This window comes from Emys orbicularis, chromosome 2 (genome assembly GCF_028017835.1).
Source record: "Emys orbicularis isolate rEmyOrb1 chromosome 2, rEmyOrb1.hap1, whole genome shotgun sequence".
Classification (NCBI taxonomy): Eukaryota; Metazoa; Chordata; order Testudines; family Emydidae; genus Emys; species Emys orbicularis.
The window spans coordinates 223,426,722-223,452,008 of record NC_088684.1 but is presented as its reverse complement, the minus strand read 5'-3'; the positions used below and the strand labels follow the sequence as shown (position 1 = coordinate 223,452,008).

The 25,287-nt window shown below is 41.4% G+C and overlaps 1 protein-coding gene across 1 annotated transcript in view; it reads right to left on the bottom strand.

The window, feature by feature from the left end:
- Positions 1-24,975, bottom strand: part of SLC4A7 (solute carrier family 4 member 7) — a 90,537-nt gene extending 65,562 nt beyond the window's left edge. The window contains exons 1-2 of the mRNA XM_065398638.1: positions 24,905-24,975; positions 1,276-1,419 (exon numbers count right to left, since the gene is read on the bottom strand). Of these exons, the coding sequence (XP_065254710.1) occupies positions 1,276-1,419; positions 24,905-24,959 (199 nt within the window). The 5' untranslated portion in view covers positions 24,960-24,975. The remainder of the gene's footprint in view (positions 1-1,275; positions 1,420-24,904) is intronic.
- Positions 24,976-25,287: the final 312 nt, after the last annotated feature.

Genomic DNA, 25,287 nt, shown 5'->3' with positions numbered 1-25,287 from the left:
AAAAGAAAAAAACAATAAAATAAAAAAAATCAAATTTAAATAAAAAATCCATAGTTTTTTTAAATAAACAAACAATTCCCCCACTCTCCTCCCCCCCCCACAACCTTGGTTTGGTGCCCTCCATCTGCAACCCACAAGGAAGCGGAAGAGAAGGAGGTGAGAATTCCACAGTCAAAGGAGTGGCTGCTGGTGCGGACTTTAGGGACATAGGCATGATCCTCCATCTGGCGCTCTACCCTTCTGGCTTCACTCCCCACATGGAGATGAGGAGGAAACTGCTTGTGCCATACTCAGTTCTTTTCAAGTCCTGCCTGCCTCTTCCTGCAGAAGCAACCCCATCCAGCCTGGGCTGCATCTTGCACAGCAGAGCTGGCCTATTCAATCTTGCTTGGCTCCCTTTCCTGCCCAGATTGGGCTACAAGGTTCTACCCACAGAGCAGGCTGAGCTCTCTAACAGGGCATTCAATATGATTGGGGGAAACAAGGAAAAGCTGGAGACACAGGCCTTTCCTTTTGGCTCTGATGTTTCCTCGTCCTAGCTCTCTCTTAGAAGCCTGAAGTGGCAAACTCTTCAGAAGAGGGGTGGAGCAGAAGGGACAATCTCCACCAAAGTCAAATTTGACCCTGAATTGAGGATTAGAGAAATTGGGCCAAACTGTTAGTCTAACATTTTTAAATTAAGTTTGGAATTTCCCTCAGAAAAACTCTGCAGCAAGAAATTTGGACTGAGCCATTGGCCACTCTGGGGGCAGAAAAAACTCGAGGGAACTTCAGGAGGTGGGACACTCGCTTGCTTTTGGTCACTGTCAGGTCTGGTTCTGCCCCCAAGCTGCAGACAGGATGAAGTACTCACTGTAATAGATCTGTGGACCTCAGCACAATGTGGCTGCCAGCACACTACAGGTGGCGTTGAATGATGCAACAAGGAAGAGCAACACAAGAACACAAAACCTAAAGAGGACTCTTGACATGTAAACAATCTATAGATTTTTATGTCAAAAAGGACCATTATAATCATATAGTCTAACTTCCTGTATACCAGAGGAAATAGATCTTCACCCAGAGATACCTGCACAGAGCCAAATAACTTGTCATTTAAATAGAGTACAGCCACAAAACCTCTGCCCGCTATTAACAGTTATCACCCTTAAATTGATTCCCGATATTTTCATAGTAAAGAAAACACAGCCAGGTTTAATAATCTAGATTAGCTATTGTTTGGGGTTTTTTTCTTTAAATAACATGAAAAAGCCCCATAAGGAAGAATTTTCTTACCGTATGATGGAGATTCTCGCCCATCTTCTCTATCAGTTTCTTTCTCTTTTCTTCTTCTGTGATGCCTATGTCCACGATGCCTATGACGTCGACGGCCCTCTTTTCCAAATGGGACATGTACACCAATGTACACAGCTCTGTGGCCTATCAAGTATAAAAGGAAGCAATAAAAATGTATGAAGAACTATGCTACCCAGACTTACAATACTATGTCAAAAACCCAAGAAACATACAAATACATAGCGTCTTTACATCACTAAAACCACTCTTCATTTTCCTTCTGTCTGTTGCAGGGCTCAAAGAATTGGTGACTTAGAATCTTCCCCAGAATGGGTCACATATAGCAGTCTCTCCTCTTTCTTGCCATAATACAGAAGATCCAGTTACAGAACACATCAGCCTTTCATTTCAGAAAATTCAGTCTTGATTCTCAACGTTGGGATGCAGTGCTTTACACAGTTGAGATCACTGTGCAAAATGCCAATGGTGAGGCAGAAAAGTCAGAGAACGTCATGGTGCCCTCATTTTGTCAGGTGGGATGCATCACACCAGAATCCTGGCCACAACACTCCTGAGACAGGGCTAGTGCAAGGACTGTTGGCAATGTTCCTAAACAGGCATACTGAGAGCACTTCACCAGGTACCTATTTTCCCACTCAGGGTACACTGTACAAAAGGTGGTTCCATCCATCACTCAGATTTTGTAGTTAATTTTCTCTGATTGTGTCAATTCCCTGGAATTCCGAGCCCCATTTACAGTATAGCATTGGTGGTCTAACTTTCAGAGGAATCATTTAAATTAGTTACCTAAATATGGATTTGGGAGACTAACTTTAGGCAGCCAGGTTTGACAACATCCTGTAATATCAAACGGTCAATACAAAAACTACTTTTTCTTATTCCAAAAACGTGTCTAATGAAATTTAAATAAAGTATCCTCAAATCAAAGCATATTTGTCTTAAACGGAATGAGGAAGCAAAGGAGGGAAAAAATAAATGCACCGCTGTAGCATTTATTGCCAATAGCAAGTTATTTTCAAACAATTGGAAATTTTTTTTAATCTTTTCTTTTTTTCCTGACTCAAAGCCTTACATATCAAGACAATACAGGCAGCTTTGACGAAAGATGGAACTCTGCAAAATGTTATGAATACACTCTTGATATGAGACTTATAATGGAATATTAACCATATGTAATCATCTTTTCAACTCCTTTGGAAACAATCTAATAAAAAGAATAAAATGTAGCTAAATGCATGGGTGTTCACACAATGTTTCAGGTCTTACTATAAAAGGTACTACAGAAGATTGCCTTTACAACAAACAGGAAGTGATTCTTCTGTTGAGAAGTATGCAAATTCAGCAGATTAGTAGGAGTCAAAAAAGCGCTATAAATATCAAATCCATTGTAAAAAAAAAAAAAAAAAACTAAAGACAAACATTTTTAATCTTTTCTTTTTACAGTACTGAATCAACATGTTCTTATTTTACAGGAACACACCACCTTTGAGCTACAAAAACTAGGGACTGAGAGCCATTCATAGAGATTTTCACTGTGCTGTAGCAGTGTCCATACAGTGAGTTACCGCATGGCAAGGTGATGCACTGTAGATTCACATCTTAGCTTGCCATGCAGTAACTCATTGTGTAGACAAGCTGGAAGTCTAGAAACCATGAAACAGGTGTTTGTCTGCCATTTAAACCCTGGAGCATTAGTTATAGACTATTTAGCAGATTATTGTATGGGTGCACACTATTAAGATCCTCCACTATTTTTCTACATCTAGTAGGATTTATCTTCTATGTTCTATACCCACTTCAGCCTTCTAAACTGCAGTCACAATCACTGAACACAGGCATCAAAGTGTGCAAATATCCATTTATACACACAAATGCAGGGATTTGAACATGCAAACAAGAATCTGCAATATATTCTAAATACATGAAGTTTATTCAGAATGACTGAAGTGGCAACTGGCTCTGATGAAGATAATAACTATTGGCAACAATGAAGAAACAAATTTGCTTTCATGTGGATGCATTAATGCAGCTTGATGCAACATGGCTCATATGTAATGTCATTATGAAAACTTTTAGTTTACAATTTTAAACAGTATATACTGGTCCTATGATTGTGCTCTGGCCTTCTCCTGTGTCAAAGTTAAAAAGACGACAGATCTAATAAACTAAAATTTATTATTGCTTTATGCTTTTAGTTCAGTTGTCTTTTTTTAAACAAAAAACAAAAAACAAAAAAACACTTTGGCCAACAATCAATCATAGGATTAGTGTATACTATTTAAAAATGTAAACTACAAGTTTTCATAATGATATTACGTATGAGCCATATTAATGCATTCATGTGAAAGCAAATTTGTTGCCTCAGCTAGTGGCTTTTTATATATACAAAAAAAATCATTTGTCCTGATGCTAGTAATAATGATTGTATTAATTTAAAATATCTTGTTCATTTCATTGAAGAGGTTTGTGTGCATTTGCACTTTCCTTGGAAGAATTAAAAAAAAAAAAGTTTAAAAATATTTAAAGACATATAGTAAAAGGCTTTTAAATGTGTGGCTCCCAAATACTGCCAGTCACAATAAGAAACAAAATATTTAACTATCAACCATCAACATCAGTCCCATTTTTTTTAAAGATTTTTTTCCCACCCAAACAAATTCTTTCAGTACTGTGATATCCAATATTTGTAGCAGCATGATAACTTTAATGATAGTATAATGTGTTGCCATAGAACTTATAGGCAGAGCTGGTTGGAAAGTGAGCTTTAGAGAAAATTTAAAAACTTTTGGATGTAAAGTATTTGGGGGTTGGGGGGGGTTAATATGAAAAAAATTTGAGGAGAGCAGATACTTTCTACTATCATTTTCATTTAGATGAAAAAAAACAATTTTCCATCAAAAAAAGTTTCTATGGAAAATTTTCAAACAGCCCTAGTTACAGGGTAGGCTGTGTCATTTAGCCTTTGCCTTCTGAAGAGAGCAGTGCTGGACTACCCATGAGCTCTCTGGTGCTGGAGGAAATGCTCAGGCTATACTACACTACACTTGGAGTAGGGGTGCAATTCCCAGCTCGCGTGGACATATTCACTCTAGCTTTCATTTAGCTAGCATGTTAAAAGTAATAGACTAGCTACGGTAGCACGGGCAGTGGCGGCACAGGTTAGCCACCCCGAGTAATTACTCACAGGGCCCAGGCAGGTCTGTAGTCTGGACAGCTAACCCATCCCACCGCTCACCGCTGTCTGTGCCACTACAGCTGCACTACTATTTTTAAAGAGCTAGCTCAATGAGAACTAGCAAGAGTATGATTACACAAGATGGAAATGACACCCTAGCTCCAAGTATAGATGCAGCCTGTGTGTGCAAGCTACTAACAGTATGCACTGTATATTCTGGAGGCTGGTACAGAAATGGGGCTGGTCAATGGCCACCTTCTCCCATACCCTTTGGGAAGATGCACACAGAGCAAGCAGTCCTTATGTTCCACTGATAGCAGTTCTCCCTGGCTCTTTTGGGATAGACACAAAGAGGAGAAACCAAAAAGCAGCAGTGTTGGCTAAACACAATGTCCAAAGGGATGCGGTTATGAGGGTTTTACAAGACTGAGTTGTATGGCCAATGACCGTCCTGCACCTTTAAGCAAGGGGGTGTTTGGCTGGCTGGCCGAACGAAGGCAACAGTACTCTATGGCTGGGAGGGGATGGAGGGAAGAGAAAGATGAGTTGCTGACTCATCCCCTTGGAATGCAGGGTTTAAAAGGGGCAGTCCTGGACCTGAAGCCTCCCTTTTACACGGAGCAGTCTGAAGCAGGACCCACACTCCCTCCCCTTCATGTGGTAAACTACCAGGTTTGGTCAAGACCTGCTGTGGGCATTATGCTAGCCGCCCCTTTTTAGGGGATCTGGGAAGGAATTTTTCCCTTACCACCATATTGGCTTGGGTGCAGTTGGTGTTTTTTCACCTTCCCCACAGCGGGTTCAGGAAGGGCTCTGTTCATGCATGGCATGAAGAGCAGTAGGCTAGATGTCGCAACTCATTTAAGTGTAGAGTGGATGTCCAGTGCAGGTACTCCATAGGAAATGGAGTGACCGGATAAATGGCTTGGAAAAGGACTTAAAAAGAGGTGTTCATTAAAGGAACAAATGGGGGGTGGTTGGGGACTCCTATGATTGGTACGGCAGGGAGCCAACCCCCCATTCCAATAGCCCATCTTAACCCTCCTACGAGGGGGGTGGATGGTAAGGTCCTGGCAATGGATTTGCTGGAGGGACCTGGATGGAAAAAGAGGGGGAGCTGGTAAAAGCCCCCCATGTAATTACGGAAAAAACATGGGATTACCTGCACTGTACAATTTTATCTGTCGGGTAGTCCCCGACATCTAATAATAATGTTGCGGCCTGATTAAACCCATGTCAAATGTCTCCTGGCCTCCTTTCGGTATATCCAGACAAAAGAGCTCCTTCATGTCATAATCATAATTAAATTGATTGTTGCAACCAGCAACCCAAAATCTTTAGAAAGACTGTTTCATGAATGAAGTGACTTCTCCTTAGCAAAAAAAAAGTCAATTACATATACAGAAGGCACTCTTCTATTCTTTACAAAGATTTTCTAGTAAATAAAATAAGCAACATATTTTCTAAAAACCTGTTGCAAGTATGTTCAAACCCAAAAGTGTGTTAAAGCCTCAAAGTAAAGCAAAGTGATTCAGTGAGTTTAATTCTAGGTAGAAAATAGAACTGAGAAAACTGTTTTAAAAATGTAGACAGCTGATTATATCAAGTAGCATCCTACTCCCCGCTTCTTCCCTACCCAAAGATAAATGGAGAATGATTAAAGATGAAAAGGTAAAGTTTCAATGCATGTGATAAACTCAGTTTCCAACAAGAAAAAAAACCCTGGTTGCTCAGTATTATCTCCTCCAACCAATTGAATAAGGAGGGACACACTTATTTGTATCTCCTGAAAGAGATGTTGGAAAGTAATTTATTACAATAGCTAAGAAGGGGGAGAAATAGGAGTAACTATGAAGAATTTAAGAGTCTGAAGTTAAATTACTTGCATCAATACATTCACCTATAGGCAATTACAAATTTAAAACCAACAGTTCAGGTAGGAGTACAAAGGTATAATTGAATTATTATATGACCTTCAAACCTCTACTCATACATACACCTGTACACAGTATTGCTGATCCCATCCAAGCTTGTTACAGAATTAGCTTAAACCAATAATCAACAGAATTAGTATAGCGCAGGACACTAAATTTAGTATACAAAACTCCAGAGATAATTGTTCATTTTAATCTAACATGACTTTATCCAAGCTTAGTTGCTGAAATCCTCCAAGGGTATTTAGTACTTACAGTCATTATTAGTATGAATCAATTCAAACATATTTTAGAAGTTTGCTAAATGTTATCACATGCTTCTCATTAGGCTAAAAAAATCAGTTTGCATAAAATAAATCTCGCAGTTCAATTACTAATACATAACACAAAAGTCATTGCAAAAAAAAAAAAAAACTAATCTATTTGTGGTGTTGTCCAAAGCCACTAGCAGGGAAAAGCTTAAAGTTGTAATAGAAAACGTGCTTTCCTCTAGCAATTAGTTTGGTAACTAAGAGCTTTACACATCGCATATTAGGCCCATATACTCTGATACTAAAATAGTTAGCATGGTATGGTTAAAAAAAACAGGTAGCTTTACATTGAAGTTGATATATATACAAAAAGGAATATTACCATTAAAAGCACTTAGCAGCATGAAAGAATAATATTACAAGGCTGATTTTGAACTAATGTAGTATTTTATATGATGTACATTTATTTAAGAAACAAGATGAATATTCACGTACAACTCTATGTTCCCCTAACATAGTGCTTCCTAAAATAGCCGATGGATCCCCTGGGGAGGTACTACACTAGTCTAGAAAGGCAGAGTAGCCACAAGTTGGAGTCAGGGTAAGGAAAGCTGCAGGCCCTCGGATGCACTCCAACTCACCACTACAAATATGCTGGCATGGGAAGTTTTTGAAACCTACCTTTCACTTCATGCTCTTTCACTGCTGGTCCCCAGTACATTTAATCACAGGAGAAGCTCATACATGCAGAACTACAGGCTCCACCAACCTAAGCTTTGGGGCACTTCTATCACAATACAACTTTGAGCAGCTAGAAGGAACAGACAGGGGATGCAGCCAGGGGAGTGCAGCAAAAAACTACAACAAAATTGAATAAAAACGGGGGGAGGGAGGGGAGAGTCAAAAACAAGGAGAGAAAGGAAACTAGACGGAGACAGAAAAAGAAGATAGGCAAAAAAGTGGACAGAAAAGTAGACACTGAGCTCCAAGTGCTCCCCTTCAACCTTCACTCTAAAAAGAATTGGAGTCCCACATTTTCCTCAAACTCCCACTTTGCACTTCCAGGTGGAACTCAGGAATAATCTGAAGAGTTCCCATTTCTTGTTCATTTCTTTGTCCCGATTAGACTTAATAGAGTGTGCACCAAGCCACGCAGACTACATTAAAAATGCAGTCTAATATTTTAATTAACCTTTGCCCAAGATTTCAGTAGTATTCACTTATGTAAAATTTGAAGTTTACAGTAAAGCTTTTTTTTTTTCTTTCTTTCTAAGTGAGAGGGACACAAAAAAGTCACTGTTAAGCAACCACATTACAGGTGATTTCACCAATTTCCTTCAAAAATCAAGTGCCCTTAAAGTAGTCACAAATACTTTTCGTCTTCAAACTTATAATAAGGCTTTTAATAGAACTCTGGTGGTAACTTCAAGCATGGAGTTTCTATGAAATGGCTCCCCTTTCAGGGTAATTTTTAATGGCCTGTAACAAAAAAGCCTTGACCAAATTTTTTCAGGCTCTGCAGAATAGTTCTCCTTTACCTTCAGAGAAAACTTTACCATATTCAGGTCAAACCAACTTTTCTAACAACATTTAGAGGGGGACTAAAAATAAGGTTTTATAATGGAACATAATTGCAAACCTTCACTAGGGAGAGTCAATAGTCCCTCTACAATGCCACTCATTCTATATCTCCCCCAGACTGCCACCCCCTAATTCTGTAATTTCTTGTTGTACCTGATCATTTTTGAGTATGGTAGAAATAAGTGAACTTTACACAAAAGTAATTTGATTGGCTAGGCTTGGATTCAACTGCACAATCCAATAAGCATTATTTTACATGTATTACACTATCATTGCTTTTCCAGTTCAGTTGGAAAACTTGCTCTCTTTTTCACTACCTAATGCCCTCAACTGTGTGGGCCTGCAGTAAACATGAGGTAACCAGCAGACACACCCAAAACCAGAGCACTTACAGTAGTAAGATAAAACAGATTTCTAGAGTTAATCAGAATAAAAGAAAGAGTTATTACCGGAGATTCTGTAAGAGAAAGCTACTTAAAACACTAATAAATATGACTGATGGTCAACACCACACAAGGAGGCAATACGCTATGTTGGATGTAATTACTGACATTAGTCATGGATAAGGCTATGATTTAGTCAGGGGTATTTTTAGTAAAAGTCATGGACAGATCACAAGCAATAAAAAAAATTCACGGCCCATGACCTGTCCGTGACTTATATTAAAAATACCTGTGATTAAATCTGGGGGGAGGCACTGGGACCGCTGCTGGCGGGGCATCTGGGTGGAGGGAGTGCTGCTGAGGGGGGCGCCCGGGACCAGTGGCACCAGCTGCCTCGGACCGCTACCGCCCCATGGCTGCTCCGGCTGGCCAGGGACCGCCACCCCGGACCACCAGAGCAGTGGCTGGTGTGGCTGTACCGGGGGCCACCTGAGCAGCTGGCCCCTGAGCCAGCTGCTTGGGCAGCCCTGGGGTCAGCCACACTAGCCCCTGAAGAAGTATGGAGGTTGTAGAAAGTCACAGAATCCGTGACTTCTGCAGCCTCAGTGACACACACGAAGCCCTAGTCATGGATAATAAGAAGAGGCTGGTGCCAGCCAATGTAACACACAAGGGCTCTAGCCCTGTGGCTGCCTCCCTCCCAGGCCTTTGTGAAATAGATCCAGCACCAATGTCTTTTGCCTGGGAGAGGAGCCAGCACTTGCCATCTGCTGGCCCTTTTGTCTTCCATGATAGACAAAAGATGGCTGGGCCCAATCCTGCTGCTGAAGAACAGATTATAGCGTGCAGTCTGCCTTTCTCTCCTGAAAGCTGCTAGGAAAAAAAAAAAGTACCAGAGCTTGTTTCTGCTGCTGTGGGGGAAGGGAACAAACATTAGAAACAGCCAGTTCAGTGAGAGACTCAGATTAATAATAATTTAAACTTTTTGTTCTTAAATTAAGAAAAATTCTGGAGACGGAGAAGGGGAAGAGTTTTGAACACTAACACAGGATGCATTAATTGTGTTGAAATTGGAGGGCGGATTCACCCTCTTCACAACATTGTAATTGTAAAGCAAACCAATAAAATCTTCTCCTCCTCTCCCCGAAAAATATCGAGTTATTCAGTTCACCCAGCGATTATTAGTAGCTGGGCCCAGCAATGCAGCACTAAGAATACAGAGGATGCCAACACATATACATCCCTTAGGCGCACGTACACGTACACACACACTCTCTCTCTCTCTCTCGAACAATTCCTGTATCTGATTTGTCCATTCAAAAATAAATGGCTCCTGTTGAGCATATTGGATGCAGGGGCTTGAGCCACGGTTAAGGCTTTATAAAGGGACACCATCCTGAATGGGAGAGTTACCTTTTCTGCAAAGGCACCCAACTCTCCCCCATTATTTTTTATCTGTTTTCTATATTTTAGTTTTGTAAATTAATAAAGATTGAGCATGTTTTTAAAATGCAAGTATTTTTGTGTCTAAGGTTCTGTCTCACAAATTCTGAAAGCTGAGGATTATGTTAGCATAATTCCATTTAGAAATTTTATTCAATGAATTACGTATAGGGATTTTCTTTTTTTAAAGTCACAAACACAAGCAGGAATCCTGACCAGTTGAGCTACCAAAGGGCTTTTTAAATCACCAGTTCTAAAGCTGAAGTACAAGGGTGAAATAATAAGGTAATGGGAAGCCATCATATACGTGGGCTATAGAATCAAGTACAAATGTCCAATTTTTTCCTGCAACAGTAGCAGTGGGAAAGGTGATCTCATGCCATGAAACTCTAGTCATAAAACTGAGTTTTAAGTCTTACATAAGAACAGCCATACTGGGTCAGAGCAGATCTTCTGACAGCAGCCAATGGCAGGAGTTTCACAGGGAATCAACAGAACAGGCAATCATTGAATGATCCATCCCGTCATCCACTCCCAGCCTGTGGCAATCAGAGACTAGGGACACCCAGACCATGCGGTTGCATCCCTGACCATCTTGGCTAATAGCCATTGTTGGACCTATCCTTCACAAACTTATCTCATTTCTTTTTGGAACCGTGTTATACTTTTGGCCTTCACATCATCCCCTGGCAAAGACTTCCACAGGTCAACTGTGTGTTGTGTGAAGAAGTACTTCCTCTTTTGTTTGGTTTTAAACCATCTGCCTATTAATTTCATTGGGTTTTGGCTGGGGTCTTACAGGTCAGCATTTTCAACCTCAGTTTGTGGCCAAATAACTTGAGTAACTGTTAAAGGTATGTTTTGGTGTATTAAGTTGCAGCCAGTTGTCTTTCACAATAGGTATGACTTGTATTTATTGGCCAAAGCTTTCAATATTATAAAAAGCCAAGTATATCAGCCACTTTAGCCAAAAAAAGCTTTCCAAGCTTCTCATGTCTCGATTACTGCAACATCCTTCTGTTTGGCCTTGACAAATGTAATCTTGTCCCAAACAAATCCATTCAGAATGCTGCTGCTAAGATCATTTTCCTAGCCCATCGCTTTAGCCATTCCATACCTCTCTTTGCATCCCTCCACTGGCTCCTCTTCTATTATATACAACATGAGTGCTTGTATCCAATTTCAAGGCCTTTCACAGTCAATCCTCAACCTCACCTATCCTTTCTCATTCACTATTGAGCTGTTGATACTTGCCTCTGATCATCCACTTTTTAAAATGTTCAAACAAGCACCTTCATACTTTCTCCCATGCTGCCCCACAGGCTTGGGAGGACCTCCCTGTAAACATCTGCAAAGCTACCTCATTATTCACCTTCAAATTCTTATTTAAAACTCTCCTTTGCAGGGATGCCTACAAAGAACTTGACAAGTTAGGCAGCTGGTGTGCTAAGACTACTGCCTGTCATGCTTACCACTACTATCTCATTGTTTCCTTGTATGCCCGCTGGTCTCTCGCTATCCATCTGTTGCCTCTTGTCTTGTACATAGACTGTAAACTCCTTGGGGCAGGGACCTTCTTTTCTTTCTGTGTTTGTACAGTGCCCAGTACAATATGCTATGACTTGCCCATGACTAGGACTCCTAGGCAATATGTTAATAGCAATAACTTACCTTAAAACAACTCTGAAAGATTTTCATCTCTCTAAAGCATAGCTTCTGCCTCATAGTTTTATTTTGCATTAAATCTTTGGGCTTTAATCTGCAGTACTTAAAGGAGTTGTTTATTTGTTTTTAAGTTTTAAAATCAACTTTGCCTTAAGAATTACTAAGAGCCACTGACTGTGAAATTGCTGGCATGGAAATTTCCCCAAATGGATTTTTGGTGACTGGCCTAAGTATAAACAAAGTTGTCATCTGCCACAGATGTTCTCATGCAATGATTCTAATAGGAGTTCAACATCTCAACAAGTTTGTTTTCTTATTTTTTCTCCATGCCTACACTGTACTGAGTCAGGCTTTGTTTCTTGTAATAGTAGAATAAACTTCCTTGCTCTTAAAACATCTTAACTCAAACAAGCTGGTGTTCAGTTCAACATAGGTTTGACTTCTAGCTCTATACAAACAGTAGTGACAGACGTTAAGGAAATGTTTATTCTGTCTCTATTCATCTCCTGTCCTGTTAAAAGAACCTTCTGCTTGGAAAGAGATTGTTTATGAGCAGGCCCCCTATCTTAAAATTAATTAGAGAAAGGAAAGGAAGAACTACTCCTAAGTTCGTGTTTGCAGGTCAAACTCACTGAAGTATAAAACTAACAACTACAACCCAGAAACAGAATGTAATTTTATGTGAACTGAAACAATTGCAACAAGTCCCTTCTCTCCACTTTAGAAGTGTGTTTTCCTCTCCAAACAAGGGACTTTTTTATTAACTGGAATGAAGTATCACATGAATTCCTGTATATTATGCAGGAATGGTTTTTACAAATGAAAGGAGTGCAATGAAAGTATGTTTATACATTTTTATCTAGCCAAGGATTCCATTTTCAAACTGTTTGTAGCATTTATAGCCTCAATCTGTATACCAGTTCTTTAGGCTATGTCTACACTACAAGCTAGGGGTGCAATTCCCAGCAATAGACAGAAGTGGTCTGCCACTATCTATAATGTTACACCAGTCACCAGCTATTGATAGAGTTAGTCACAGTTGGGATATTCCAAAACTGTTCCTCAGTTGTTGAGCTCTTTCCTTGAACGACAGGGTTCTCAAGGTCGGGAAGAGCACTTTTTACTCTCCCTTATAGAGTGCTGCAAGGATTTATTTTGAAAATCAGGAAACACAAAATGTACAAAAGATTTCTAGGGCTTATAAAAAAGGGCATGAGCTGACACAACCAGAATACTGACATTTGCCTTGATGGCTACGTTACTTTTGATCGTCTCCAGACTTCTCCTAGTTATCTATCTGGAAAACTTATTTTTTTTAATTTTAAAGAGGAAGAGTTTGCTTAAGCTCACTTCTAATAAGGCTACACTTGCTAGAAGTTCAAGACATGGAATTTTAGCCAATTTGTAATATAAAAATTTGTTTTTCAAGAGCTGAGGTCACCTCTCATGAGATAGCTCTGAAATTTAGGAGTAACTATGGATAACTCTCTGAAATATGGAGTTCCAATATTACACTGATGTGACTATCATATCTGGAAAATCCATCCTTTAGCATTAATCCCGTTAGTCATTTATGTCTTAGGGTATGTCTACACCCAGCCGCTAGTTCGGCGGCTGGGAATCGGAGTTCTGGGTTCGACTTATCGTGTCTTGTCTGGACGCGATAAGTCAAACCAGGAAGTGCTCGCCGTCGACTGCGGTACTCCAGCTAGACGAGAGGAGTACCACGGAGTCGACGGGGGAGCCTGCCTGCCGCGTGTGGACCGAGGTAAGTTCGAACTAAGGTACTTCGAACTTCAGCTACGTTATTCACGTAGCTGAAGTTGCGTACCTTAGTTCGATTTGGGGGTTTAGTGTAGACCAAGCCTTAGTAAATTTAGTATCAGCATTCAGGTTCTGTCTAGCTGGCTCTCGCTGACTCCTTGGGCTTCCTTGGATATTGTAGTTAAGGTTGGCTAACACTTCCCATTATAAGACCATGTATTGCAGCTACTTATAAAACATTGCCAAAATGTAGCCATTTAGGATGAAGTTTTCCATGCAGGATGTGAGCCCCAGCCTGAATTTTTAAATTCTTACAACTATGTAGTTAGAAGCTCTAGCATCTCCATGCTTTGGAGCAAGGACTTGAAATTTGGCGGGGGGCCAGCTTACTGTCAGATGTGCTTTGACATTCCCATGTAAAAAAATTCCATATTTGGTCAAGTTATAAACCTTTCTTTTAAAAAAAAAAAAAAACCTCTCAGTTCACATGTGACATTCCCCTGGGTGCAACCTGAACTGCTGTGTCCCCTAACCCTCTAGCCTGAGGTGCCTTTTACAGTGCTTTCAGAAAAGCCACTCCTGGCCTGCTAATGCACAGCCCCTAGCACATAAAATCACTCCCAGATGTTTACATGAATACTGTCACAGCCATTCATGAACAGGGCGACACCCACATATCCCTCAATCCCAGGCTTGCCCCACAGAAATGTGTGTCTTGTATTGTTCAGTAGCCCACTGGACTGCACAAGCTCATAATTAGATCGTTTCAACAAGGGAAATGAATATGCACCAGACATTGTCTCAAGTGGAAGCTTCCCAAACACTTCAATCAAACACACTGGCTTAGATAAAACAGTAAAACAAGTTTATTAACTAGAGAAAGATAGATTTTAAGTGATTAGGCATATAAATCAGAGGTGGTTACAAAAGAAAAAAATATATAAACATGCAAGTTAATTCCTAAACTTTACCAAGGTTAATAAGCAAAAAAAGGCTTCTCTCGTCCAAAGGCAGTCCCAGACCCCTCCCTGGTTCCAAAAGCTTCCTTTGTTCTTTCTAACTTGAGCATAGATGGGGGCTGGGGGAAAGTGGTGATGAGTAGGTCACTGTCCCTCCTTTTTATACTCTGACCCTTTGTACCGGAAAAGTCTTTACTGGGTCATGGGGTCAGGAAATTCTGTGGCATACGTGAGCTATCAACTGTCCTTCAGATGAATTTTAAATTTCTTTTTTACAACCCTGCTGTTGGTGAATCGCCAATTAAGCAGGTAATTGCCTGTTAGCACCTAACTCACATGCCAGTGTGCCTTTTAGAAAATGGTGTGAGGGCATTACTGAAATATGCCGTAGCTCTGGGCAATAATCATATAGTAAATCTGATAGCTCCATATACAATATTGATACACACATTTTAACAGGACAATGATGTTCAGTAGATTGTGAGTTTCAAATGAAACCTCAAGGCATACACTGTACAAAATATAACCATATAAAAGTGGTGAATAAGGGGTACAGGTGGTCACATGGGGTACCATGTGTTACAATATATACTCAGACTTCAAGTTTGGCTGCTAAATTCTTTGAAAATACCATCTGTCCTGGGCATATCCAGCACAGCGCTACAGGCTTGAGCAGGACTCTTCCTGCAATCGCTGCTGCCCAGGGGCATTGTGGTGCTGGGAACTGGAGCTGAGAGTGGGGAGACTGAGAACACATGAGACACAAAGCTACTCTAGCACGCAGGAGGAAGCCACCTAATTCAAATGCTTAGAGCTGAGGAACTGGGAGGTAGGGCAGGCAGGAGGAGTAGACTAAGACAAGAAGCCGTTGGAGGAAGAGACTGGGGAAGGATAACACTTGTACTGGCTGGACAAACCAGGGGAGGAAATGGGATGGGGGGGGGGGTGGAGAAGCCAGATTAGAGAAGGAATTTGGGGGAGGGAGATTAAAAGATTGGAACTAGCTGAGCAAGGAGACAGAGTGTCATGGAGTGAATGGGACAAGGAACCTCAGTAAACAGACTGGGACTTGATAAGGAGCCTGGAGAGAAAGAAAGTGGCTGGGCAAGGAGAGCAGAACTGGGATGAGGAGAGAGGGAAAAAAACAGAAAAAAAAAACAAAAAAAACCACATATGGAGACTTTGACAAGGAGCCAGAGAGATGGGGGAATGGTACTGGAAAGAGACAGGACTAGCACATGGACAATCCAAAGAGGACACAGGCAGAAGGGGTCAAGCTTTGGGGGAACAGTGGTAAATGACTCTGGACACCCTTACATCATACATTCTTCAAGAACATGGAACTGAACCCAAGATTCCTAACCCGCAACTTTCCTCCACTCTCAGCAAGCATTTGTGAAACCCACAGGCAAATTGTCTCATTTCCCCTCTTGTGGCAGGTCCACATAGAGGATAAACTGCTACCAACATCACTATTATCTTAGGCCTTGGCTACACTTGCGAGTTACAGCGCTGTAAAGCCTCCCCCGTAACTCACTCCCCGTCCACACTGGCAGGGCACTTACAGCGCTGTATCTCCCTGGGTACACTGCTGCAGGTACTCCACCTCCCTGAGAGGAATAACAGCTGCAGCGGAGTGGCTACGACTCACGGGTGTGAGTGTAAACGCCTGCAGCGCTGTACTAATCACCTTGTCAAGTGGCCAATCCTCTCCATTGTTGTGGACGGGTGCAGGAATGCGGAAGTGCCAGTTTCAAAGCTCTTACCACAGAGAAAAGCAAACAGTTTGCAGCTTGCTTTGAGTGAGTAAATGAATGAGCAGGGGGCCAGGAGTTCGGAACTTGCAAAATAGAGTGCTGACATGCTCCAAAAAGCACACTCTCCCCCCCCCACACACTCCCTGTCACAATCCACCCCACCCACCCGTTTTGAAAAGCACGTTGCAGCCACATGAATTCTGGGATAGCTGCCCCAGCACCGCTCCCAACACAACTGCAAATGTTGCAAGTGTGGCCACGCCACTGCGCTGGCAGCTGGCAGTGTGGACAGACTGCAGCGCTTTTCCCTACTCAGCTGTACGAAGACAGGTTTACCTCACAGCGCTGTACAGCTGCAAGTGTAGCCAAGGCCTTAGGTGAAATAGCAGAGGTGGTATAGTGGATCTAAAGGTTCCAACCTTGCCAATGACCCACGTAGGGGACAGCATGATTCCATATGCCATCATATTTTTTTCAGTATGCTTTTTTTTTTATTTATTTAAGGTTAGGAAGTTATACACATACAAAAAAGAAAACTACACTAAAAAGAAGATAAGTTGTAAAGTGAAGCACTAAAAGGAAATGCCACAACTAAGGCGGCCTGTGCAATCTTAATTCAGCCCAAGTTGTATGTATTGTGATACAGTCTTTAATTACATGATCACATACTATTTTTTCCATGGAAATCCTGGCTCATTCAGTGCAGAGGATGGGCTATGTGCACGGGCTTAATCAGGGCTGTGTAGTGAAGGAGGCTGTTGTCTGCAGTACCCGACTCATTTGATGGAAAAGTTTGAAGGTGTATAATGAATGAGGCAGGGGATTGCAGGAAGAGAAAGGATGGTCTCATGGTTAAAGCAGCTGAGCGCTGCCCTGGAGACTTGATTTCTATCCCTGGAAGAGTTCCTATGAGAGTCTAGGGAAGTCCCTTAAAACAAACTTTTCACAGGTGGCCACTACCTGGTCCTGAGCATTCAGAGCTCCAACTGAAGTCAATGGGAGTTGTGCTTTGAACATATGAAGTGTTAAGTACTCTGAAAAATGACCCTAGGTGTCTCAAATTGGGCATCCAAAGTTAGTGGATACTTTTAACCTTACTCTGTGCCTTAGTTCTCCATCTATAAAACTGGAGTTAGTGCCACCCCGTAATTTCCCATGGGTGTTGTGAAAATAAAGTTGATAATGTTTGTGAAGCACTCAGCTGCAACAAGTGCCATAGAAAGCCCATGAGGAAATTATTAATTCTGACTTCAGAGCAGAGTTTGAATAGGAGGATATGAAGATAAGATAAAATATCGAATAGCTGCTTATTAAGTGAGCACTGGCCATTCTGTACACTAAATGAGGCAGGCTCAAGTGGGGGAAAATAGTGTGCAATCATGTAATTCAAGACTGTATCATAATGCATACATACAAGCGTGCCTTATTTCTAACTTTCATTAACTTTTAAGTCCTTGACTTTGCAACCTTAAAAGTTAACTATTTTTTATCTGTAATTTATAGAGAAGCTAAAAAGGTTGCTGAGCATTGCTACCAGGCCCATGTCCTTTAAGTGTGAAGAATTCCAATTTGCACAGGTTGTTAGTATGATGACAGATACAAATCAATGTTTTGCTGAAGTTATACAAAACTCTTAACCTAGGCCCAAGACACCTCTGAGTGATCATAGTGCATCCAAGCAAGTCAAGCTCAGCCACATTGTTCTTGTTCTCTATTTCATGGGAATTGGGCCTGTGGCCAGGCCTTCTCAGTGCAGAGATCTTCATGTATAGAGCCTCCTCTTAGAGATGTCTGCCAGAGTTCCTCAGGAGTCATCCTCAAGAATTACTGTAAGACATTTGTATTCATGTAATTGTTTTATCATTATGCCTTTGTGTCTAACAGCCCTTCCTTATAGTGTTATGTTCTTTCTACTCAGTTTTGTTTGTTAAGAGGGGGTAACTATTGGGCTCTGGGCTACTATAATGGGCTGCTTAGAGAACAAAAAGTTTCAGAGTGCAAAGTAAAACTCCTCTCACATTACTGGTTGAAACCAGCACTGTAGTATTTACATTTTATGTCTTATAATAAATTAAAGTACCTTACAAAAATCATGCAGCAATTATAATCAGTTCTGTTGCATTTCTTTTGTTTACATTGTCCTGTACATCTTGTTATTTGGGGGAAGTTGTTATGGCAATTTATGAAATACTATTTAGATATTATTAAACAGTTGCCATTTAAATGTATCTAAAGAGAGAATGAAAACTTGTAAATTTCACGACCAAGATGCTTAAATTAGCAATGGATTCTATTACAAGTTAAAATATCTGTCCTACCTATTTCAACAAGTCAGTATTTAAGATGCAATTTTTATTCTAACTGCTAACAAACTACATTACTGAAATTGCCAAATTGTCCTACAATTGTTTAACACATATTCATCAAGCCATATCAACATTATCTTTGGGCAAAAAGTGAGAATGGAATACAATTAGTTGGCAAGAACAGGTATGCAGATAAAGAAAAAAAAGTCTGCCTTTTAAGAAAGTTAGTTATATAAAAAATAAGGGTTTAAATTATCAGTGTTGCAGAGAATAGAGTCACAAACGTAAACACTTCTTACACCTGGAGCAAGAAAATCTGAGAATATGGTAACCACTAAAGCCTCAACTGCTGAAAACTGCTCCCTGGATTCGTGCCATGTAAAAGTAGACTGCAGAGAAACTCTTTACCAAGGTCGTCTCTGGGGCCAGGATTTTGTTATGTGAATAGTATCAGAGGGGTAGCCACGTTAGTCTGCATCCACACACAAAATGAGGAGTCCGGTGGCACCTTAAAGACTAACAGATTTATTTGGGCATAAGCTTTTGTGGGTAAAAAAAAAACCCCACTTCTTCAGTTGCAGCTTTTCTTCTTCCGTGGGATGCTACAGTTATTCCGAGAATGCCACTGAATATTTGCACCTTCATCTGGAGGTAGTAGTTCCTGTTTTGATGATGTATATTGAAAATATTCTGTCATCCTCGAAATAATCCAAGTAAGAAGGCAAAGAAGATATGGGATTTACTTTCACATAACAACGAGGAGTCTGGTTGCACCTTAAAGACTAACAGATTTATTTGGGCATAAGCTTTCGTGGGTAAAAAACCCACTTCACAGTTGCACAGTGTTCTGGTAGTCATATTTGGCCAATAAGGCCTGGTAATTAGTCAACCAGAACTGAAAAGTGGCTGATTAATACACTTTTCTGCCAAAGAGGTCCAAGCATTTCTCGGACATATGGGGTGGATTTAAACTGGTATTGGCAGTCCCTAGAATTAACTGCATCCACAACGATAGAATTTGGAGGCGGGTGGGAAATGAAAAATTCCGTGCCCTTCACCTGCACAAAATGCTTTTTGTCTGCCCACTTGCATGTCGGTGGGATGGACGCAGGAGTCTGCCATATAACTCTGGCAAGATCCAGTAGTGCCTCATTAACTGGGACAATGTCCACCAGTTTGTGGTAAGGCTCAGTCATTTCGTGCAGCTGTATTTGCAGGGCAGCTGCCACTCTCTGAGTTAAGTCCTGGAATTATTTAAAATCATCCACCATGGTTGGTGGAGAGGTCATCACCGCCTCAACAGGTTAGGACAATGAGTGATGAGCTTGAGTGCCCTTCCCTTTCTGCCTCAGCTTCAAACTTCCTTCCCCAGTTGCTCAGGAGGTTCCGAACTCTTTGATGCCGCAGCTGAAGGAGGGTGCCTCCTTGCCTGTTGGTATGCCATACTAGGGGCCTGGGAGGCTTGTTGCCTCTGAGCCTGCCTGGGGCCCCAGTACGGCCATTGAGGGTATGTGGCTGGTGCTGGTATCATGGTTGCCCAAACCATGGAGATTGAGGGGCAGGCTGGCAATATGCCTGGTATCCATGATGAAATTGGGAACCATAGGTGGGTAGGATGAACGGTGGGAACCCATGTCCTCTCACTCACTATCTGACTCTGGTCTGATGAGAAGAAAGGTGGTGCATGGCATGGAGATGTCATAGAGTCCAATGCTCTGGGAGAACTCAGCACCGGAACCCTGGTACTGAGTAGTGGCGAGTCCAGCATGTTGGACACAGAGAGGTTTCCAGTGCGCAATGGAAACTCGATGGTGCAGACGTTAGTGCCACTGGTTGTTGGTGGCAAGAGGCCTGTATTGACTGAGTCAGAGATGCAGACCTAGTCATATGGCCCATTGGTGCCACGCACATTTGGGCTGGTGCCAGTGACAGCATCAATGTAGCCTTCCCCAGGGCAGATCTTCCATGCATTTAATGCCCCTGCAGTACTGGTACTTCTTTGCCAACGCCCATCGGGTCTTTGGACAGACTGATTTGCTCTGTTGGCTCAGTACCGCGCCTGCCCTGGGTACCATCTCTAGATGGCTTCAGTGCTGTCAGTACCGATGGAGCCGGAGATCATTTCTGGCAAGATCAGGGCTCACTACGAGGACTCTCAGACATTTTCTTAGCGGTCTTGAGTGAGTGGCTCATCTCCTTGGGATCTCCTGCCTTTGACCTAGAAGGTTGCGGTGATAGCTCTCGTCAGGACTCCGGGGGTTGCAGGGCCGATTCCACGAGCAGGAGTTTAAGCCTTAACTCTCTGTCCTTCCTGGATCTGCTTTTAACTGCTGTTACCAACCACACTTTTTTGGATTGTGCTTTTTTCCCCCAGGCAGCGAACGCACTGCAAATGTCCATCCGTCACTGGGATGGATTCTTTTCAGCTACGGCACTTTTTGAAGCCTGAAAAGCCAAGCATATCCTTGTCCAGTGGGGTCGCTCCCCCCTCAACCCCTGCACCGGGGTTGGTGGGAGGCAACCCTTTTCTGCTATTTTTTTTTTCCTTTTTTTAGCACGGGCAACTAAAAACAAACAAGGTACTAAAAGAAAAAGACTGCAAGGGAAGCTAAAATTTGCAAAACTATAGGGAGTTAATGATCTCTGAACAGACAGCTCTTAGCTCAATCTCTAATCGGGGTGGTTGTGAAGGAACTGAGGACGAAATGCCCACGCACACTGGCTAGCCTCATGGCAGGCAGAAGGCATGCATTCGTGGGAGGGACAGACTGATATTGAAATTCTCCAGTCGGCAGTGTGGGGGCGCACACACACCTACAGAGGAGCACCCATAGGGTCACTACTCAAAAAAAAAAATCTGTTATTTTATTGAGGTAGTGAACAACAGCACCAGTCAGTAGCAGGGCGTTATTGTGCTAGGTATATAAGTAGATATTGCATCGGTCTCAAAAATCTTGTAAAGATAGACTTGGCTTTTGTTTTTGCCATTATGTGGTTCAACCCCAGTTTGAGCAGATCTAGAGGACACTATGGTAAAATGTTTGTGCCCTGTGTGAGCACTGGGGTTCACACAATTGCTACCACTGGTGAATTGTACCAGTGGAGATTCTTTAAAATATTAGTATAGACAATGTGTTAGAATGCATAAAACTTTCTACCCTGAATATTGCTATCACTTAAAAGATGGCAATGTGGTTTACTCAGCCAGCGTATACAAGCCATTCCTATCTGCTTCCCCACTCCACCCAAGACCTCATTTTCTATTGCTTTTTCTCTCCATGAGCATCTTGTCACAGAGTAACAAAACTAATATCAAGTTGCATACAAATCTGTGGTACCAAGAGCACTGAGTAACCTACAGTGTAGAAGACACTGTGCTGACACCACAGAATAAGTATCAGCCCCACAGACTTCAGTTTGTTTAGGCCTCCTTCAGTGCTTAAATATCAAGATGAAAGGGGTCTTAGAGGGCACTAGCAGTAACCTGTGTAGACACGAGCACTTGATGCTTGTTGACAGGAGAGAGTGGGGGGGGGGGGGGAGGGAGGCTATAATACAGCAAGTATATAATAAGTGAATTAACACTTTTCTGGAGATGTTCCAAATTCCTAGAACTCCGTACTTGGCCCCCTCAGTAAGCAGAAAAAATAGTTGGCACAGGAAGAACACAAAAATAGTTACAGATTTATAAAACATTTATTTATGAGATGTTCTGTACTTGCATTAAGGATAGTACTTCTTATAGCTACAGAAAAAAATTTCTCCAGCAAGACAAAGTAATGAAAGATTTAATACCCAATATTTTCTAAGGGTGTTGCCCATATACCACGGACAATTCCACTGATGCCCATTTAATATTTTACCACATTAAACTATAGGAATTTACTCATCTCCCTACTCCACTGTAGTTGATCAATGTCTGCAGGTTCACCTGAGTTTAAAGTAAAAACAGCTGGCATCCAAAGAAACTCTTGCTGCTGAGTTTTTACACTTGCAGAAAGCAGGCCTTCTGTAAATTGTGCACTGAATACGTCATACTAGTAGCTATTTACAGATATTTTCTCCTCTCCCACATTAAGGAAACTGCTTGTCAGAAGAAAATCCTCTTGAAGATTTTTCAATGTCAAAATAAAACACATGTAGCTTCTCTCCCCATTCCACCTTTTAAAATAAATATCTGAAAGCAAATAAATTAAGTAGTTTGAAAAAAAAAAAAAAGTCATTTATAGAGATTCAGCATATATCATCTAGATGTGAAGATTTAGTCAGCTGCCATTTACTTACACCTGACAATATGTTTAAAGCTTTTTTATTATTATTATTATTATTAAGGTAATCCCTGTGATTGTGCAGTTTCCAAACTTTGCTTCACTCCTGTCTCCACCCCCACAAGGAAGGAAAATCTGCTCCAAGAGACTGGACTATACTCAGTGTTGTGAGGGGGACTGCTCTATCCCTGCTCAGCCCTTTTGTCTTTGGCCTCCCACAGCATTGCTGTGGTCACTGAGCATTACTATCCCTATTGAAGGATAGAAGTCTTGCTCCACATTGGCCTTAACTCTGCCCCATTTAATTTTTTTTTTTGCCAACTAAGCCCATCACAGAGGAAAGGGGAAGAGCAACTTGAAATCTGTTTCCTCCACGAAGGGTGGTGGCAAGTCAGCTACTCTAGCAGTTCTGCATGAGGCAGTGAAGTAGTAACAAGAGGTGACCGACTACTACTTTCACTTCCATAAGGATCTCAAACCACCTTGCAAACATTTAAGCCTCATAATGCCTTATGAGATGGGCAAGTATTATTCCCATTTTGCAATGAAGAAAGAGTCAGATGTTGAACAATTTTCTAAAGGTCACATAGGCAGAAAGTCTGTAGCATAGGTGAAAACAGAACCCAGTCACCCAAGCCCTCTACCTTAGTCACTCATCTTTCCTCATCTCTGGTAGGTGGTGGAGATAGGGAAACCCCAGAATGGGAGTGTAGCAGGGTGCTGTTGCAGAAGCACCAAATTAGCCCCTGACCGGTCATCTCCAATCAAGGGAAGTAGACTGGGGCTGAGGGAAAAGGCCTGATGCTGGCCTGAGGATTGGCAACACCCGGTGGCCTGACAAACCAAGGCTGGAAGGGAGCCAGAAGGCAGGGGGCAGCAAGGTAGAAGTCAGTCAGGAAGGGAGCTGGAGGCCTCCTAGCTGAAGGCTGACTCTGCCTGTAAAGCTTGTATATAGATGGACACTGGTGGTGGGACAAGTAAATAAAGACATGGGTGTTGCACAACCCTGAAGCCTCTCTGAGCCTTATTGGGGAGAGCAAGCAGGCCCTAGGAAGAGAGACGGCTCCGTGAACCCCGTTACAGGGAAGATAAAAAGGAAGAGTGATCTTGTATCCAGATCTAAATTAAAATGACCTCTTTAGTTGCCACATCACATTGCAAACGTGTGTTTGCATTTTCATCCCCAAGTCTCCTTCAGTATTACTGCTTTCCAGTCTTCCCTCACTATTGAATATCTGTGTTTGATTATCCTTCCTCTAAAATAAATCATGATATTTTCTGTCTGTTTGTAGTTTGTCTAGTGTTCACATTTTTTTTTAAACCTGATTTGTATGGGCAGCACCTGCAATTTTTATCATGCTATTTACTCCCTTTTTCAGACCATTAAGATATTAAACACCAGATCCAACCACATCCTCCTCTAATACTGCTCATAGCTTTTTCAAGCAACAGCATGAAACTGACCCAAACCTTGTTGGTTTTGCTTCTGCACACAGGATTCTGAAGCACAAGGAAAACTAACAAGATTCCATGCAGTTTTTGTTCTGCCGCAAATGAAATGTATGAGCAGCAGCAATGGCACTGAAATAGTCTGAAGTCTTGAGAAGACAGTACTCCATCAGTTTATACCCTATTTATATGTTGAATGGTATATTTACAAACCACAAGGGATAAAAGCTCCCTTTTTCAAAAAGAATCAAAGCTTAGAATCTGCAGGCAATTGTCAGCACTCACCCAGGGAGGCTTCCTACTTATCCATTATAATCAGATTTTTTTTCCCAACCCCTTGTCCCTGGCCTAGAGGACTCAATCTAATTAATGATTTCAACAATAAAGCGGTTTTCTGAAACAAAAAAGGTGCAATTTCCAGAAATGTTTTCAATATATATATTATGGCAGTTGAAAGAAAGATTTCTTTAAAAAAAAATTGCTTACTGCTAATGTTCTGAATGAAGAAAAAGGATATAAAAGTTAAGCTTAATGGCATGGTTCTTAGAATTTTATAGTGTAGTCAATCATTACTCTCCATATGCATGCATGTTAATGAGAGCCATGTAGTGCACTGAAGGGAAATAGACCGCTCACGCTGTAAAGTTATATTAAGATTTTAAAAACCACTTACTCTCTAGTTCTTCTTTCTCAAAGTTTGTGTTGACAGTAGAGCTAGTTTTGCCCATATCCACAACAGCTTCTTCATCATGACCCTAAAGAAACAAACAATATGGATTTTGTTTCACTTTCAAAAACCCAACCAGAAATCCAAACTTATTTCTACCAGAACACATTTAAGAATGGGTTATACAATACACTCAGACATACAATTTATAAAGACAGCGGAGTTCAAATTCCTGCTTCAGAAGTTGTTTTATATCCATTTTCTGATACAATAATAAAATAGAGTCCAACTCGTGGAGGAGGAAGTGGAGTTATATGTAGAAGTATCTTTTCATTTTCTATGAAAAAAATCCTTTTACTATTGAAGGAAAATATTTTGCTTGTAGGAAA